At 31.9% G+C, this 20,284-nt stretch overlaps 1 protein-coding gene across 5 annotated transcripts; it reads left to right on the top strand.

Moving 5' to 3' along the window:
• Positions 1-9,252: 9,252 nt before the first annotated feature.
• LOC109803196 (transcription factor SRM1) lies at positions 9,253-18,153 on the top strand. Of its 5 annotated transcripts, none has more exons than XM_020364772.3 (4): positions 9,253-9,271; positions 9,555-9,623; positions 11,264-12,016; positions 17,343-18,153. In XM_020364772.3, the coding sequence occupies exons 3-4, from the start codon at positions 11,631-11,633 to the stop codon at positions 17,842-17,844; spliced, it is 888 nt and encodes a 295-aa protein (XP_020220361.1). In that variant the 5' UTR covers positions 9,253-9,271; positions 9,555-9,623; positions 11,264-11,630; the 3' UTR covers positions 17,845-18,153. The 5 variants fall into 5 exon arrangements, with proteins under 5 accessions (XP_020220361.1, XP_029127979.1, XP_082926260.1 ...); XM_029272146.2 differs by lacking the exon at positions 9,253-9,271 and adding an exon at positions 9,925-10,036 and having other exon boundaries at positions 9,367-9,623; XM_083070134.1 differs by lacking the exon at positions 9,253-9,271 and having other exon boundaries at positions 9,367-9,623; positions 11,575-12,016.
• Positions 18,154-20,284: the final 2,131 nt, after the last annotated feature.

The following is a 20,284-nucleotide window of genomic DNA, read 5'->3' as shown; positions in this document are numbered from 1 at the left end:
TTTATAACATAAACAAATAAAACAATAATGAGTCAATGACACCGTTGAACTTCCCTAAGGTTTTCACAAATCTCAATCTATCGTACAAATACAACTCCATACGCAACCTGTTCGTTCCCATACCTATGTCTCATTTTCTTCAATACTCCATTCCTTTCATTGACATTGTTGCACCACTATAATCTTCCTCCATCCTCTTCTGACCATGGCTTCCACTGTTGCTGTCGTCGGTAATAGTACCTCCAACTTTCTCCTTCTACTAAATTCTTTTATGTTAACATTATTGTATGTCGTTCAACCATGACTCATCTCTTTCTTTATCACAGCACAAACAAGACAACAAATATTTCTCTTCAACCAGGAATGCGACATTTCTGAGTTTAAAGCAGAACTTTGGCCAAAAAAGGTAAACCATAAACCCTAAACCCTAAACCATAAAACGTTTCAACTTTACAAAATTACTTATATTATGTTTGCATGTTAACAATTGTTTTTGGTATTTAGGGACAACTGATTATTCCCAGACGTTTTTACCATCACTGGAAGGAAACCCTGAAGTATAACAAATACTACATCACAGATCCGGGTGGAAACTGTTTTCCCATCAACATTACTAGAAAAGGACAGGTTGGAATATTCACAACCGGATTCCGAAAAATGAATGATTTTTATGGACTACAAAACTTGCATTCTATTCTGTTCAAATACAAAGGGAGACAATGGTTCGCCATTAGAATCTTCACATCCATGGACGATGAAATTCCTTATATACCAAACAGAGTTAATGAACAGCAAGAACCATAAAGGTTATCTTCATATTCCTGCACTATTATATATGTTATCAATTATTCCCATTTTATTTCTTATTTCTTATACTTGTAAAAATATTCTACTATACAGATTGGATGAAATTCCTTATATACCAAACAGAGTTAATGAACAGCAAGAACCACAAAGGTTATCTTCATATTCCTGCACTATTGTATATGTTATCAATTATTCCCATTTTATTTCTTATTTCTTATACTTGTAAAAATATTCTGTTATACAGATTGGATGAAATTCCTTATATACCAAACAGAGTTAATGAACAGCAAGAACCACAAAGGTTATCTTCATATTCCTGCACTATTATATATGTTATCAATTTTTCCCATTTTATTTCTTTTTTCTTATACTTGTAAAAATATTCTGTTATACAGATTGGACAACGATGCCTCATTGGAACCAATTCAAAATTTCCCAACACATGAACAAGAATGGACCTTCAAATTCACAACAAGTGCAGCCAAGGGAAACCAACAAATAGTAATACTTTTATTTAAATTTCTTATATTATTATTTATAATTAATTAAACAGACAATGATACAAAATATAACTTATGTTTTCTTCATTGACATTATTTCAGTACATCCCTCTTACTTTTGTTCGGGCATGGGAAATTAACAATTATACAAGTTGTTTGTTAAAGATTCACTGTACCAATATCCATCAAAATTGTCATATTCTAAAGAGACAGAGGAAAATGGCATCTACATTTGAGTACTACTTAACATCAACATGCTCAAGGTTCTTCAAACAACAAGGGTTTCTACCGGGAGACAAGTTGATTTTACAGAAGCTTCTCACCCCAGATGATAATTTAGTTATTCAAGTTCAAAAGATAAACAATTAAGGTTATGTTATTTATTTATTTAACTTGTCTCAAAAACTTACATTAAGTGTGTGTTTGATAATACTTTTGTGATCCATGTTTTCTAATATTTTCACGTTATAACGCACTGAAAGCAATTAATAGTTGCTTTTCAAAATGACGTTCAAGTTTTCAAACGTAAAACCAAACAGGTTATAATATTATCTCATCAACTAAACATATATCAATATGACTATTGAAGTTCAATATTGACGCCTATTTAACTATCATTTATATTGTCTTATAAACATCACTTATATCATTATTAGAGTTTTAAGTTACATTTATACTAATTGTCTTTCAATTGCAATTGTAAACCGCATATTAAGGAAACCAAAATGCCTAAAGTCTTTGGTATTGCAAACCATTTTCCTAAACATACAATTTAACCTTCCAATTCAACTTTACTATTCATATTCTTATTCATCTTATAACCTTAACTCGTAACCATTTATTACTCATTAACGCTGTAGTCAAACACCGAAATTGGATTACTCTTTAACGCACCGAAATTGGATTACTCTTTAACGAATGAAATTATAAAAACACATGTTTATTATGCTTTTTGTCGTGTTTTCATATTTTGTGTACTAACTGCTAACCCTCACACTACAATAAATTGTAACTATTATTTTTCATCACTTATTTAACAATCTAACGTTATTTTACATCATTCACAATCAATTTATCAACGTTATTTCAATCGACATACCAATATGCTTTTCAATCCAAAAATTTTATTATTTTCTGCAACCTTAGCAACTCAAATATCTTAATAAAACATGACTGTTACTGTTATTCTATATTTCATCCACTGCGACTACACCACGTAATATATTAAACATAACAAATTCAAACCAAACACACACAAACACACGCACAGTACCTCCATCCTTCAACCATTACAAACAAAACAAATTACTTTAGCCTCTCAATCCACATTATTCCACATCATTATGCCTCGTTTAACAAATAATATGCCACTAACAAATCTAACAACGTTGATATATAATCAAAAAACACTAAATAAAAATTTCTTCTGCAGTACTCAACAATAATATATTTTCAATGTAATATAACATTATTACAATACTTAATTCTGTAACACAATAATGTAAACCTTATTCTACCAACACGTTCTACCACAATTACACAACATATCTTCTAATATGGTTCAAAATATATTTTTTTTTTCATTCACAATCAATCAATGTTAATATTTCCTTATAAAAAATTCAAAACCATTATTGAACTTCAATCCTTCTAAAACAAACAAAAACCGCAAAACAACAACTTACCAAAATCCACACTACACACATAACACACAACTCTCGTCACTTGCTTTGTTACAAAATACCACCGATTACAAACAAAACTCACTTTTCCAACACATACCACATCCTACCACAAACACATTTTTAACTTTAACAAAACCGAATCATAAATGAATTCGGAACCACCTCGCCGGAAAATGACAATTTAACGGTTCAAAAACTCACCTGAAAAACCACACTACGATAACCTCAGCCAAGAAGGGGAATTTTAGATTTCAAAAACGCCTTTCAAACAACATATTGCCAATCAACTCCTCCGACAACTCCAACTTTATGCTTTCACAAACATTACTCATCTATTCATTTCATTAAACAGTAAAATCAATATTCACACAATAAATTACTTAAATTAAACCTGATTCATCATTCAAATTTAACATCCGTATGCCATGTCAAAAATGAAACACAAAAAATTACTAAATCCTAAATGACATTTTCAAATTACCCAAAAAACAAACCCAACCATATGAACAATATTGTTTCCGCCAACACCACAACGGAAAACGTAACTCTAACATAACACTTACATTTACCACCGACACCGACAGATAACCAATCCGGTCAAATGCGTCGTCGTAAAATTCTTTCGTCCGACATGATGAGGCTTTACGGCTGAGCTCTCAAACAGGCCTCCTTCGCCGGACAAGAACAACGGAAACCCTAAACCACAACGCCTATAAGTTCGCTTTCAAAATACACAGTCGAAACGAGGTCGTCGGAAAACGACAATGCACAGCCCTAAGCGGAGACGGAGAATTTAACCTCGACGGCAATCAGGATTTTTAGGGTTCAATAAAGGGGCAGTAAAATTCGCACTACAAAAACCCTTCAGCGGAGAATGGAATTTTACGTTAATATCCTTCGATGATATTACCTTATTGCCCTTTACTCATTGTTCAACTTTGAAGTCCTACCTTTCCAGCTCAGAAAGTGACTCACCTCATTAAAGCCACATGTCAATGTGTCATTGGTTTACAAACAAGGGGCATCAAAACCCCTTCAAATAAAAGGGCACCGGAGCAATAGCCATGTAAATCTCCGTTCTGACATTTATTTTGAACCGTGAAAGTTATTAGTTAGTTAGTTTTGGGGTTTGACAAGTAGGGAGTGGTTTTGAGTGGATTTGATCGGGTTCTGAACATGACCACTGAGTGAATATTCAGTGTTTAAGTTACATCGTTATTTTTTTTAATATTTTGTAAAAAATGCTTAGAAAATAATTGTCACATGCTATTTTTTTTAATTTGATTACTGTATATATTTTTAGATGTTACTACGGTACTCTCATAAATTAAGGTGTTTTGGTATAGTTTTTTTTGTTATTAGGTTATATGTTTCATGTTCTTACTTGAGATCGGTGTAGAGACGACTTACATGTAAGATCGGCGAGTCTCTTCTACTTGGCGAGGTTGTCAGTCTTGAATGGGGTGGATACCTGCAAAAGAGACTCCAATGTTTAAGTTAGTATTTGATAGTGTAGAAGTCTCATATATATAGTGCACGTACCTCGATATGAATTAGGGTTTTTCCTAGAGCTGTCAAAATGGGCCGTGGCCCGTGGGCCAACCTGGGCCACCTTGAAAACGGGCCGGGCCGGGCCAAAAAAAATTAGAAGTTTTATAATAAGTGGGTATACCTCAACCCGGTCCACCCGGGCCGAACCCGTGGTGGGCCGGGCAGCCCACCAGCCCACCAATTTTTTTTTGCAATAAAAATTTAAGTATGATTTGTTGTTAATTTTGTATGATGGGATATTGAAAATTTTTATTTTGGAATTTTATCATGATTTGTATTTTATTTTGTATGATGAGTTATGATTTATCGCTATTAATGATGCTAATTTTATGACTATTATGTTAATTTATAATTAATTTAAAATTTTGAATTTTGTTGATAATTTTTTTAATTTTTGGTGGGCTGGTGGGTTGGCCCGTATAACCCACCAACCCATGGTGGGCCGGGCCGGGCTGGACCATTTTCTTTTTTAAAAAATCAAAAGTAGATTGGGTTGGGTTGACTCGTTTTTAAAGTGGGTCAAGGTGGGAGGGCTGGCCCGTTTTGACCCTTGAGTGAGAGTGGGGTTGGTTATGATATTATAAGATTGCGGACTTATCAGATTATCTTATCAGTTAGGGAGTGGTCCGACATGATAAGCCGATGTGGTCCAACTTCTTTGGTGCCAAGGTAGGCCCTTAGTACCGATGTGGGTAGTACACTTCACTTTCATATGACTTTTCTCTTTACATTTTAATCATTTTCTTGTGCATATTAGTTATTCAATAGAAATGTAGAAATACAATTTTAGAACTATGAAATATGAAGTAAAAAAATGTTTGTAATATTAATTTGATCCAACAAAAGGTGGAAAGTTTAACTTCTATTTTATTTGTTCACTAGTTTTAAATGTTCATAATGCTTCTAGTCAACTACCTAATACAAGTGTAAAACTATAACATGAAAAAAGTAAAATAAATAAAAATTAATTACTATTAACTTAAAAAATGATAATTTCAAAACTAATCAAATTTGTGTGGATACCATATAATTTTTCTATATTTTTTTATTAATTACCACATTCTATTTACACCTTGCTTAAATAAATAAACATTTACTTACACACCTAAAAAAGATGCAAAGAGATTTTTTTATATTTTTTTTTATCTCTTTCTATGAACTTGTATAGTTTGCATAGTGACCTAAAATCAAATACTATCTTGAATCCATGGAATTAGGACCGACCCAAAGGTGAGAGTAATAAAATTCTCATTTTAAGTCTCCTTCAAAAATAATATTTAATATAAATATTTATATAAATTTTTTACGGTTTCATAATTTTAAAGTCATTTTTTACATTTTTAAAAATTTATTTGAAAAGTTAATGTCTAAAAGATATGCAAATATAAATATTTTTGTAAAGATGCATTTCTAAAATATTTTTTATTTTTTTTTATAAAATATTATAATTAACTTTAAAAAATTTTACTTTAAAATTTATTTTAGATCTAATAATATATTGGATGGACTTTGCATGTAACAAGGGACTTGTCATAACAAAAATAGCATAAAAACTTATTCTCTTAGTCCAAGTCACCTTTTCTATTTTGCTCTACGGCTTTACCCCAAGATTCTCGGTCCAACAGTGGATGGGAATGTTAAGATTAGTGTTCTTCAATTTTTTTTTTGTTTACTTTAGTAACATACATATATAATACATCCATTCTCTCTTTCTCTCTCTCTAACTATCTCTCTCTCTATATATAAGGGATTCATTTACTTCAAGATAAGTTTACTTATATCAATAACTCATATTTTACGTTAAATTTTAATAAAGGTTCTTATTTCTTAATGTATAAATTAAGTTGCAAATTTTTAAGAAATTTAAAATTTGTTTGATATTTCATTTCAATAATTCAAATCAACATATAAAATATTTTTTATAATTATTCATTAATTTAAATTAATGAAATAAAGTATTAAATATTTTTCAATTGTTTTTAAATTTGCAAACTTTAATTATACATTGAGAACTTTAACCTGAAAGATTGAATTGTTGAAATTTGATGCAAAATACGAGTTATTGAAACACACACACGGAATGATACACAACACACACACGCGCGCAGAATGATACACATAAGACACACACACGCACACGAAATGATACACAACACACACACACACACGAAATGATACACAACACACACACAAAAGGAATGACACACACACACACGGAATGATACACAACACACACACACACACACAAGGAATGATACACATAAGATACACACACACACGGAATGATAGACACTACACACACAAGGAATGATACACATAAGACACACACACAATGATACACGCCACACACACACACACAAGGAATGATACACACACACAAGAAATGATACACATAAGATAAGGAATGATACACATATATATTACGAGTAATAAGATAAGGAATTTCGATGCACCAAAAACTGTAACTCTTTTAATGAGTATGTTCATTAAAGTAAAATTTTAATAATTTTAAAAAAGATCAAAATCAGGCTATAAGAAAAACAAACTCTTATAAAATTTTAAATCTTTTGTGTTAATTTTCGATGATTTTAATAACATATATTAATATTTACGGGAAGATTAGATGCAATTTTTTTCTCTAAGGCTTTGTTTGGATTTGAGGATGGAAAATGGGGAGTGAAAAAGGAGGGATTTGAAGGGAAAGTGAGGTTGTTTGGATTAAGGGAAAGTGAGTGGAAAGTGTAGAGAAAGTTTGTGAAAGTTTGTGAGTGAATTGATTGATGTGATAGATAAAAATAAATTTTGTAATTGATGATTTTGTAAGATTACTATTTTGCCCTTAGGTTAAAAAAAAGTTTATAATTATTATAATTAAAAGATAAATATATAAATTTTAACTAAATAAATAAATATAAAATCTTAATTTAAAAATAATTTAATTTAAATACTTGCTTTAAATTTAATGATAGATAAAAAATTTAAAATTTAATAGATGAATATGTAATTTACACTCCCTTGGATTAAAAATGAGTATAATATTATTTATTGTAAATAATAATAATTACAATAAAATTATATTAATAGGTATAATTTATTAAAAAAATAATAAATAATGATAATAATATTAATAAATATTAGAAAAATAATAAGAATCATAATAAATAATAATGATACTAATTATAATAAATAATAATATTATTAATAATAATGATAATAATAATAATATTTATAATAATAAATAATAATAACAAAATATATTATGATAATTATATTTTCTAATATTATTTTATTAATGTTTATGAAAGTGTTATTATTTTAATTTTATAAACATGTATTACTTTATTTTTTTTTTATATTTCCACTTTTTGATGTCAATATTTAAATAATAGAATTTTCTTAATATAAAAAAAATGTACAATAAAATTTTTGAAAGTTAATTAATAAATTAAAAAAATTGATAAATCATTGACATAAATTAGAATGAAATGAAGATACATTTGTTAATTGTACAAGTTAATTTTTACCAATTAAAAAATTAAGAAATTTTTAACATTATAAAGTAGATGGGTAATAACATATTTGTAAAATGAAACAGAAAATACAATTCAGTCATCAATTAAGTAAAGAATAATTAAATATGACATAAAATAATAGAAATAACATATTTGTAAAATGAAACAGAAAATACAATTCAGTCATCAATTAAGTAAAGAATAATTAAATATGACATAAAATAATAGAAATAGAAAATGTTGCAACTAAATAAAAACATATTTAAAAATTTCATATCCAGAACGGCCTGTTCTCAAACTAGAACGGTCCGTTTTGGGATTACAAATTAACTCACAACGACCATGTGTGAAACGGCCCGTTCCCAAAGTGGAACGGCCCGTTCTGAGTTCGCATATTGCTCATAAAATTTAGTGTTGGAACGGCCCGTTCTGAGTTCTCATATTTGCCTCAGCATAATCATAATCGATTATGCCAACCCATAATCGATTATGTGTCATGCATGCTTCATCTCTTTTCAGCCTTTGGGACAGGGGTATTATTGGGTTTTCTTATTTCTTACGTGGCTTTTATCACTTTTCTTCACAGTTTCGCGAGGACGTTCTCTCGCTTTTCTTCGCCTTTCTTTCGTTGCAAATCAGCGGAAACAAATAGGGATTAAATAAAAAAATTAAATGAATATTTTGTGAAATTTAAAATACAATAAGTTGTTGAAAAAAATATTATGTATCTAATAATATTCTGTTAAAAATCATATACATCAATCATTTCATAAAAAAAAACCCTTAAAATATTAAAATTGCAGACATCGTGACGGAAGGAATATAACGTTTATGTATTTGAAGTATCTATATAAATTATTCGCATATATATTATTTAGAAGTATTCATATTTTTAAGCTATAATTTAAATGATAAATAGGGAAAAAAAGAAGATAAAAATACGTGTCTGTAACTACTACTAGGTTGTTTTTGAAATGGAAATATTCGAAGCAGTTTTATTTATTATGAAAATATTAGAAGCATGCTTGCATGTAAATAGACATAATAATTGATGTCCCATACCATGTGCAGTCTCTCCGTCCTTTCGTCATAGCCGGCAAAATTTGACTTACATCTGATGTGGTAGGCAATGATTGATTCACCACAAGGTGTTGTTGCAACTTGGCTGGATTCATTGGGTGTGTAACGCGGACTTTATCCAAAACAGCCAAAAAAGGTAACATCCTTTCATTAATAATAATTATCCAATGTACACAATTCTAAAGATAACATTCAGTCCTTCATGATTAATTTTCTTAACCCCATCACACATTTATTAATACTTTATTAGGAATGTATGAGTTCACTGTTCTGATAAGATTCAACGAAAGAAAGAATTTATATAGCTCCAAAAAAAGGGATCAGATCATGAGAGAGAAGCATGTCACTGATCTAGTTCAGTACCTATATATACCACGCAGCTTTTTTTATTTTTTATTTTACTCTTCTCTGTGCAACAGTCTCTGAGAGCTGAAGGAAGTTTGCTGCCAAAAAAAGATTGAAGCAAGCCCTGAGGAAGGAAGATTAAGGTAATGAATATTTTCACAAACTCCCATAATTTATAACAATAAATTTAAATCTTTTTCTGCTTTTATGCTCCTATCATATGTTATGATTATTATTATGTTACCTGATATTCTGCTACACTTGATAGTTGATACCACTTTCTATTTTACAATTTGTTGGGATGTGGAAAATAATTTAAAGCAAAAGGGGTTAAAAAAAATTCAATCTTTTTCTCTCTCTAACTTTCCTTTTGGTTTATTCCTCAATCTTTTCGCTCTCTCTCTTCATGTTGTATCATCAATCAGATATTAATGCGTCCTGCAGATTCCGGTGGTTTGCAACTTGGGTTCTGGCTTTTTCAATCCCACCTGTCCTATTTGTGGCAAAGCTGTTGTTGTGATGGGACCAATTGTGACCCATCTTGCGACTCTTTGTGGTATCTCAGGATAACCATCAATGTCATTTATGATTTCCTAGTTCTGCCCTTAATAAATTCTTACCCAGTTAGGGCTTTTTTTTCTTAAATCTTTGTTTTCTGCTTTTACCTTTTTTTCTTTTCTTAATATCGAGATTCTCTTTATTTGCCTATATTAGGTAAATTATTAATTTCAATTTATTTTTTCAATTAGGCTAAAAATAATTCAAAAATAAAAATGAAATGTTTTTGAAATTTATTTGTAGGATTTTTTTTTCACCCGAACTTTGAAGAAATAAGGGACACATAAGTACATCTTTTCACTGTCAGAAATAGGTTTTTACTAGACTGTGAATTGAATGAGTTAAATGGTGTGAAAGACACATTTATGTTGGTTAGTTAGGGTGTCATATGCTTGGGAGTGCTGGTTGTGGCTTTGGCATCCTATGTTTTTTTTAAGGGAATTACTTACTGATCACTTTTAGCTGTGATAGAAAGCATAGCCATACACCAACTGAAGGGAATCTACAGTTCATTTTACTATTATGAGGTATGTTGAGCTGGGGTCCTGGCTAAGGTTTTTGATCAAACTGTTGAGATTGGACATGTTGTGCAGACTTGTATGGTTTTATTGGGCCCAAACTGGAAATAAAGACCTTAAAGTCATTTTATAATCACTATAATATTGTTTTAACCTATTTGTCTTTCAGAAACTTCAATCTTAGAAGTCTTAGTGATGCAAGCTGGGCATTGAGGCTTTGTTTATTTTTTCTGGTCTTGGGGATTGAAGTCTTTGAACTTTGAGTGATGTGGCAAGACTAGAAAACATTCAAAACAAAATGAGGGTGTTGAATGTGTTCAGTAAAATTGTGATTTACAAGAGTTATAGGTTTTAGTTATGGTGGTGGAAAGATATATTTTTGTGGTCCTGTGCTGTTAAAACTACTCTTATCAGTAGAGCTATGTATAATTTGGATTTTTTATTATTATATCAAAGTATGGAATATAGCAATCTGAATGGTCTCGTTATCCATTATAGTCTTCTCGGTTTTTCTACTTTGTTTGTTTATGAAATGTCTCTTTCGTATATTAGAAATCCTGAGCCCTAATTACATTCATTGACTAACTTCACATCAAAGTCCAAATTTTCACTTCCCTTAAAATGCAAGTATTGCATCTTTGTATTAATGATTGTCAGATATTTCTCATGTCCTAACTGTACTTTGTTGCCTTTTCATTCATCAATAGGTAAGCTATTCACAAGAGTCCAGTTTTTGAATTCTGAAGCAAAATCACCATTGAAATTCTACAAGTGTTTTGTGATTTAATTGGTATTGAACTCTGTTCTGCTTCCCGACATTTTCTTCCTCTGTTGGCTCTACCTTCAGGACTGGACTTTAGTCCAACATATCTGCTCCAATAATTTAGCACACCATCTAAGTTAATATTATGGTACTCATCATAGAAGTAATTTAGATCCATAATTCCCAAGAAACAAACCTTAGTGTTTGTGGTATTTAAGATGTGGATTTGACCTAGATTGTTGAACTGTTATATAGAATCCTCTCCTCTCCTTCCTGTAACAAATACCCAAAGTTGATTCAAACAAGACTAGATGACTATGGATGAAGTCGGTAGTAGCTCTGAGTGGAGCAAAGAACAAGATAAAGCATTTGAAAATGCCTTGGCAATTCATGCTGAGGATGCTTCGGACCGATGGGAGAAGATTGCAGCTGATGTACAAGGGAAAACCTTGGAAGAGATAAAACACCACTATGAGCTCTTGGTTGAAGATGTTAACCAGATTGAATCTGGTTGTGTGCCTTTGCCATCTTATAATTCTTCTTCAGAGGGCTCAACTAGCCATGCTGGTGATGAAGGAGCTGGCAAGAAGGGAGGCCATTCTTGGAATTGTAACAACGAATCTAATCATGGAACTAAGGCTTCCAGATCTGATCAGGAACGACGAAAGGGTATTGCTTGGACAGAGGATGAACACAGGTTAGTTTATCTTTGCTTAAACATTTAGAAAACCTATATATATGGCATAGGAAACAGCACAAGGAAGGTTATTTATTTTTAATTTGATATTGTCCGATTTTGTTTCTGTCTCAAGTTTGTTTATTTAACCATATACTGTTTTTAGGTAGTTGGAACTTGGAATTCATATCTGTTTGTATACTCTTGGATCCTTATGAGCCTTATCTAAATATTTCTTCTAATATTTGTCACTTTAATTTTCAATAGTACTAACTGTTTTACTGACTGTTATTAGTACTAACTTTTTTACAAGAATATTTTACTAAGCCATACTTATCCTTCCTAAATGACAAAATTCATCTGTTTGGGTTACATCAGTGGGTTGTGTTTATAACATTATTTTAGTTTTGATCCTTCCAGAAATATCAATTTCAATCATACCGTAGAAGATGCAATTTCTGATAGGAAGTATACTTGTTATCCCTTTTGTTGTAATGCCCTATGAATTTCGAAAGTTAAAATGCTCTTCTTGTAGTTTCCTGTTAACATTTATGATCTAGATTAATGTTGTGGTCCTATCAACAGGTGATTAACTTAATTTAAGTAACAGTGTGGGATCTTAAAACTGAGATGGTTTAATGCATATTATTGAGTTAATTTGATCCTGAGAAGTGGCAACTTGTGTCCCTTTGGTGTTTTGAAGCAATGTCTTTACAAATTAATCCTTATATGGATGAAATTCTTTGTGATTTGATAACTGGGTAAACTTGCTAGCAAATTGAAACTTTGAAGGACCAGTTGGTGTAGGCATGCACTTCCAAAAAAAAGAAAGCAACACAAGCTACCACTTTCAAGGGCCAACTGTATATTAACTCCATATTTTTTGTTTTGTTAACCACAGTGTGAATGGTATCTTTCTGCACCTAGAAGTGGTAATGAGCAGTATTCAGATTAGATTTCTGTATAGGGGAAGGGCAAGACAAATTCTTTGTTTTGCTATGGCTTGGTATATATATTAATGTTTTGAAGATTTACCTATTTATGGTTGTATTAATGCTGCATCGGAGCAATTTTAGTATCTCATTTTCAAATGGTATGTGTGATGATACCTGAAAGAATACATTGTAGAAGAAATGGTCACTTAACCATTAATTAATTTTTTTGAAGATGTGGACTTCTTTGACATGAAAATATTCAAGTATAATGCACTTTTACTAATAGGTCTCTTGCCTGAGACAAAATATTACATAAGGAGACTTCTCTTTGGAAAGGTCATTCTTCAGAGAAAAAAAAACCTAGTTACTCTTCCTACATTTGTTTAGAGTTTATATCTTTTCTAGTTCAATGTTGTCTGATAACTGATGAGAGAAGCACACTGGATTATTAATGGAAACACAATGATGATGTATCCTTCCAGTATCCATGTAACACAGATGGTGATAAAAGCTGTGGGTATCCTGTCATTGTTTTCTTCTTTTCTATCTTTGTATTTCTTTACTTTTTGATATCATGGACACAGCTTGTGCTTTAATAACGACTTGTGTTCTATAACAGTTTAATGGTGAAAGTTAAAGAACTTATGAATCTGATATAGGTGTGATGCCATATGGATACAAAAATATGAAAAATTTTATATAATAGTAACTTGTCCTCAATCCATGCAACTTGTCTCAACATTCATCCTTAGTCCTGCTCTTGACAGTATATAATTGTATACTACGTAGCATAGGTTTAAGGATAAAGAAGAAAAGATAGAATCCTGTGTAATTTTAGTCCTATTCCAAGTACTGGAGCTGTATCATAAATGTATCGATCAATAAAATTATATAACAGAAAGTTAAAAGAGTTAAAGTCACTCCTTGTATAGGAATAACCATGAATCCATCATGATAGGGAGTATATTTTGCAATATTTTTTGGAAATGAGACCTTTTGTTGTTTTCATTAGTGCAATGCACTCGAGGCTTATTTTCTGATTTTGTAAATTAAATATTTTTATCTCGAATCTTTATTTCCCTGTTATGGTTCATAACTTATTGAAATAGTAGAGTTAGATCTATTGAGTTACAAATTTGAGTACTGTACTATTCAAGGTTGTTATAGGATGGTGGTCCTCCGAAGTTTAGAACACCATTATCCACTTATTTTAATCGGTGAATTATTGTAATATTTACTTAATCTTCACGTATCTATGCTGGACCACCGGTAATTGGACCTTATTTCCTACCATTCATATTTCATAGCCATAACCCAGCATTGAACATTCCAGATAATCCCTTCAACAACCCTAGATAACATTTGTTCTGCATTTGAGGTTGACCAGATATTGTTCTTTTGTTGGACCCTATGGATTAAATTTTGGACCTTCACTTTTATAGACTAAATAGTAATGTACTGGCCACGCTAGTATTGCATTCCATCTAATCTGTCTTCATTAAACTCTCTATTAATTACAATTATGGTCCTCCTGTGTTTGGCAGTGAAATAATATCATATTATTGATAATTTGGTTCTTGAATTTCTAGAGAAATATAACAAACTTTTACCTCAAAACTAGATCTTTTTGCGTTCACTGGGTGCATGTTTGAAGCCTTACATCAGTTACATGCATGAGTTGCATGTTACTAGTTGTTAAAAACATTACGTTGGAGTTGGTTTGTTGACTAGCTTTATATGTTACTTGTTAAGAAAGGCCATGTGCCATTTTAGCATTCTATCATCTTGGCAACTAAATATTATTTCACAGAAGTCTCCATCTTTTTGCTAGGTCTGAGTATATTAACTTTTCAAACTTAGGACTCCTCAAACCAGGAAGTTTGGTGAGTACAAGGTGTGGGATTAGTTAGATTTAATGTATGCTGAATGCTGAAGTTTTGGACTTTCTTTGGAATCTAAGTTGTGTTGTCAATCTGCCCTTTATATTACTTGTAAGGTTGCATCCTGCAAAGAAACCAGAATTACTCTTCTCGTTTTGAACATATCCTTGCATTGTCATATTTTTTCAGACTTATGATGTACTCTGTATTCTATCCCTATAATTGCTCTCAAGAGTAGTCTCTTCCAACTTAGCCCTATTTTTCCACATTATTTGAAATCTATAAAGCTGGCAGAGTTCCTTGAGCACATCTATACAGTACTTCATTATGTTTTATAGCTCCATACAAAATTCTCATGGAAGATTCTAAACCATCACATAAATTCCTGATGTTTTGTGCTGGAATTCTTTTCCAGTTTTTATCAGATCAGAGTGATAAAATTCTGATTGCTTTCTACTTAATTGACACCTGAATCACCATTTCCTTTATCCCTCTTGGAATTATGAATAACATTTCAAATTATTTTTGCAAACCCAGTTTTTCTATTACCATGAACTGTGATATTCCATGATTCCATTATAACTAAATGGGGAATAAGTTGCCAAGAATTATGTATTTTTATTTGTCTTTAGATTGGCACTACGGGGAAATCAGTGACTGGCCAATGTCAATGCTTGTTTTTCCTCTAAATAATAAGGACCCTATTCTTTAAGCCATTATTACGAACATTTGTCAGCAGTGGTGGTTGGCAGTAATTACTTTCCAAGGTATAGGTGATCTTACTCCTGTGATATATATAGAAATGATTGCTTATTAGTTTAAATAGCACAGTTTATAAGGTTAAATATATGGGATCAATAATATAAAATGATGAAAAACTTAATGACGATGTCACGTATTTCACATATAACTTTACAATGATGAGATATTGTTCACTTGAAGTCTAAGTCCTGACGGTTTTACTTTTGATTATCACCCAAAAGGTCTCTCAATCATTAAAGTATGTGTGTACTTTATAAGTTGTTATTTCTCTTCTTATTTTACCGATGTGAGACCTTGTTTGTATCCTCATAAATACAAGAGGAATGGCTAAAATGGAGAAAAGTATCGACGGTGATTTGTGATTGCAAAGTACCTATCAAATGTAAAGACAAGTTTTATTATACTACATGTCTAGTTATAATATATGGTATGGAATACTGGGTTTTAAAGGGATGATCTGAGATAAAAGGTGCCAATAGCAGAAATGAGAAAGTTGTGATGGACGGGTGCCCACACAAAAAAAGACAAGATAAAAAATGATTATATACAAGAAAAGATTGGTTTAGCACCAATTGAGAAAAAGATGAAAGAAAATCAATTGAAGTGGTTTGGACACGTACAAACAAGGCCACAAGAGACACAAATGAAAAGGGTATACCGCATGGTTTTTAATCCTGTTAAACGGAGGAGAGGGAGACCAAGGACATTAGCGGAAGTCATTAGGGAGATCTCATGAAAAATAATATGCATGAAGCTTTGGTTTTAACCTAACTAAATGACGTTGTGTGATCGATGTAGTTGACTGCTGACCTCACCTAGTGGGATAAGGTTTTGTGTTTTTGTTACTTATTAGTTCTGTCTTTTTTGTTTCTAAGAACAATATTAACTTTGCATAAAGTCTATTATCTTGCACTTAGTGTTAGGACCCAAAATGTGAAGTGGGATCCAAGTAGGCTGTTTTCACAACAGCTACCCAAGTCCAATGTGTTGCAGGCTTATGTTAGATGGAATAAAAAGAGCAGAGTGAGAATGTCCATGTGGCAAGGAATGTGAAAACTATAAACCATGTGGAGCAAATCTGTTATATGGGTGCTGAGTAGAGAGTAAAAGGTATGAGCAGAGAGCTTGGGTTCTCTAAAGGAGCTTAGCTCTGGGAAGTAGGAATATTCATTCCAATGTAATTCCTGTTTTTCATAAATAATAGAGTTAGAGACTATTTTTCATTATTGAACTTTCTTTGTTAATTGCTACTCTGAGATTTGGGTTTGTATCACTTACCTATTTTTGATATTTTCAATCTATGCATAGAACTTTTCAATTTTTAGTAATTAATTAATGGTACCTGTGAAATCTTTCTGGCTTTCAGTTTGACGCTTAGCCATACTAATATGACTGTCAGTAATATTAATCATAGAGAAAAATCATTACTGTCAATAACATATTAACGATAGAGCTACTAAAGATGCAGCTTATGGTAACAGTACCTGTCATAATTGTCAAAGCAAAATGTTAATTTTAATCCATGTATAGGGAATAATACTATCTTGAATTTTCATATGTAACATACATTAATGACCTTGATCATTCTAGAAGTTTTCTTCTGTTGGACATTTAAAACTGAGGATCTGTGGTTGCATGTGGATTCTACAATTTTATGCTGTTCATTTGATTGTTACTTTTTCTTTTGTTATCTTGACATGCTTGCATATGCTAAACTTTCTTTCATCTACTTATTTTTGTTTTTAAAAAATTCTCAAATTGGTTGAACAGGTTATTTCTTCTTGGCTTGGAAAAGTATGGAAAAGGTGACTGGCGAAGTATATCAAGGAACTTTGTGGTGACAAGAACACCTACGCAAGTAGCAAGCCATGCCCAAAAATACTTCATTCGTTTGAACTCAATGAATAAAGATAGAAGGCGATCCAGCATACATGATATCACCAGTGTGAACAATGGAGATGTTTCAGCACCTCAAGGACCAATTACTGGTCAAACAAATGGCTCAGCAGCAAATTCTGCCGGAAAATCAACCAAACCAGCCCCTCCAACCCCAACTGCTGCCCAAGGCGTAGGAATATATGCTGCTCCTACTATTGGACAACCTATTGGTGGACCCCTTGTATCTGCAGTTGGCACCCCAGTGAATCTTCCTCCCCCAGCACACATGGCATACAGTCTCGGAGCCACCGTTCCTGGGACAGTTGTTCCTGGGGCACCGATGAATTTGGGTCCTGTGCCATACCCCATGCCTCATACATCTGCTCATAGATGAAGTTCTGTTCAGAGGCCTAATGTACAAAAAAAGAACACAGCAGACTAGATGGCTTCTGAACTTGATGTAATTCTTTTCCTGTTCCTACAGTTGCTTATATGCAGGAGTTTTATGCTCCATCATTATTCCAAATAAGTGATACCATGAAGCATTAGAAATTTAGAATGTATCTTCATCGGCTGCCATGGAATATCTGACAGTCTTAACATACACAGCATGAAAGTAAGGTTGTTTTGTAGACACTTAAAATTGTTATAGTTAGTCATATAAAGTGGCTCATGCAGTAGGGGAAGATTCTTTGGCTTTGAATTGTTATTGTTGTATTTTGACTAGGTTTCTGATTTTCTGTAGGATCTAAATTTCCCATCTACCTTCACTTATTATAGCAAATCTTAGTTCACTCTGGCAGCAAAGCCTTAAAAATATTTTAACTACGAAATAGAAAATTCTCACATTGGAAGGGGGTGATAATATTGATTGTGCAGTCTTTGCAAAGCTAGCTAGAAGGACACTTTTAATACAGTTGCTACTAGTTTTCGATTGAGATTCTTATCAATTATCTTTCTTAAACCAAGTGCAGTATTATTGCATTCATTGGGCATGCTAAAATCAAAGTAGATCGATGTGGATTGTAGAAACTAGACAGTTTACGCAAGATAGGCGTCTATTAGAATGATACTGACAAATGAGAAAGAGCAATAAAAGAGTACACCAAGATTTATGCGGAAAACCCAAATTGGGAAAGAAAAAAAAAAAAAACCATCGTTAGAGGAACTGTCAATCCACTTTATCAAAAAAATAGTACAAGAGAGCGAGAAAAAGTGTGTGGTTACAAAACATCTTATTTCTTTGCAAAACCCTCAAAACACTATATTTAAGTATACAAATAACGTTACTCCATGATCAGAAAACAACTTATTAATAAAGCTCCACACTGCGGGGCTTTGCCCCTGCACAGAGACACACTACAAACTTTTAGGCCAAGAATTTGGGTCACATAAACTAACAATCTCCGTGCCTTGACATGAATTCCATAAAGGGAATGAAAACGCAAAAACCAAATTTCAACAATAAAACCAGTCATCCTCAACCGAAAAAGTCCCAAGACACCAAGTACAAGCAATGCTCAACTTGGTAATTAGAAGTGTATTGGGAAGCAATAACTCTAATATTGACATGTATCTCTAATATTGACATGTGACATATCAGAGACATATACACTGAGATACAACTAATGTCCAAAAAGTAAGACACGAAGACACTACTTGTATATATAAGCTTTACAATTTTTGTAAGATAATGACACTTAGAAAATGAAACATATATCTTAAAAGTTAAAACATTTAGTAATTCTTATGAAAATGAGTCTTAAGATAGATAAAAAAAATGTTATGAACTTTGTAATATTTATAAATAAGTTAAACTTTATAAATTTTTTTATAATAAGAGTTTTAGATAAATATTTAGTTAAGAGTAGAAATCAACCTTGGTTCGAATTCAAGTTGTGTCAAAAGGTGTTAAATTTATGTTAGAAAGGTCTCCAAACCAAAAATAATAATAATTTTTAATTGTGACATAATATGAATGTAATGCTTACATATCATGCAGTGTTTGACAAATATATCAAAAACATGTCGAATACGCTGACACAACATTTTGTCGATGTATTGGTACTTCATAGGTCTTGGTCATAATATTAATGGGATTATCACGAGTATTAACTTGTTTACAACAATATCACCACAAACATTGACCTCACAAACAAAATAGAAATGAACATGAATGAGTTTTGCCCTTTCAAGAAACATACGATCCTTTGTGAGGAAAATGGCAACTTGACTATCACAAAAGACCGATAATTTGCATCACTAAGCTCATCAGATAAGCCTTTTAACCAAATAACTTATAATAGCCATGTACACTACTTTAGTAGTAGACTGTGCAACACTAGTTTGCGAAGTAGCTTTCCAACTAATGACTCCATTTCTTGTTCTCCCAAAATGTAAACAAACATCAGGAGAACTACGCACATACCTGAATATCCACTGAACTGCCTTCCAATGTTCTTTGTCGGGGTTTGCCATATACGTGCTAACAACACTAACAACATATCATAAATCTCGACATACTTGTCGATCTCTGAAAATTTCAGGAAGAACCTTCAGAAGTGCATATCTGTTATGATTTGAATGCTAATTGAGAACAAAATAATAGGAAGAATCTTCAGAAGTTGGCCTTTTCAAAAGAGGTTTTCCCCATTCTTGTTTTATAAAGCTCGTGGACCAACCCATACCTATCAAGTTATAATCCTAATTTACGAAATAGATCACATTTTCAATCAATTCAAGTGCATATCCAAGTTACATTTGCAAAATCATCACTGCCAGCATATTAAGATTTCATTCATTGTCTAAGTCATATGGCATCATCTACTATTCAG

Source organism: Cajanus cajan, chromosome 3 (genome assembly GCF_000230855.2).
Source record: "Cajanus cajan strain Asha chromosome 3, NIPB_CcT2T_4, whole genome shotgun sequence".
Lineage (NCBI taxonomy): Eukaryota > Viridiplantae > Streptophyta > Magnoliopsida > Fabales > Fabaceae > Cajanus > Cajanus cajan.
The sequence above is the reverse complement of the archived record's forward strand: the minus strand, read 5'-3'. Positions and strand labels throughout refer to the sequence as shown.

Excerpts from the sequence above, each read along its gene's own strand:
- LOC109803196 (XM_020364772.3), top strand. The coding sequence starts at position 11,631 with ATGACTATGGATGAAGTCGGTAGTAGCTCTGAGTGGAGCAAAGAACAA. Across the intron at positions 12,017-17,342 it reads TGGACAGAGGATGAACACAG|GTTATTTCTTCTTGGCTTGG; the intron begins GTTAGTTTATCT and ends TTGGTTGAACAG.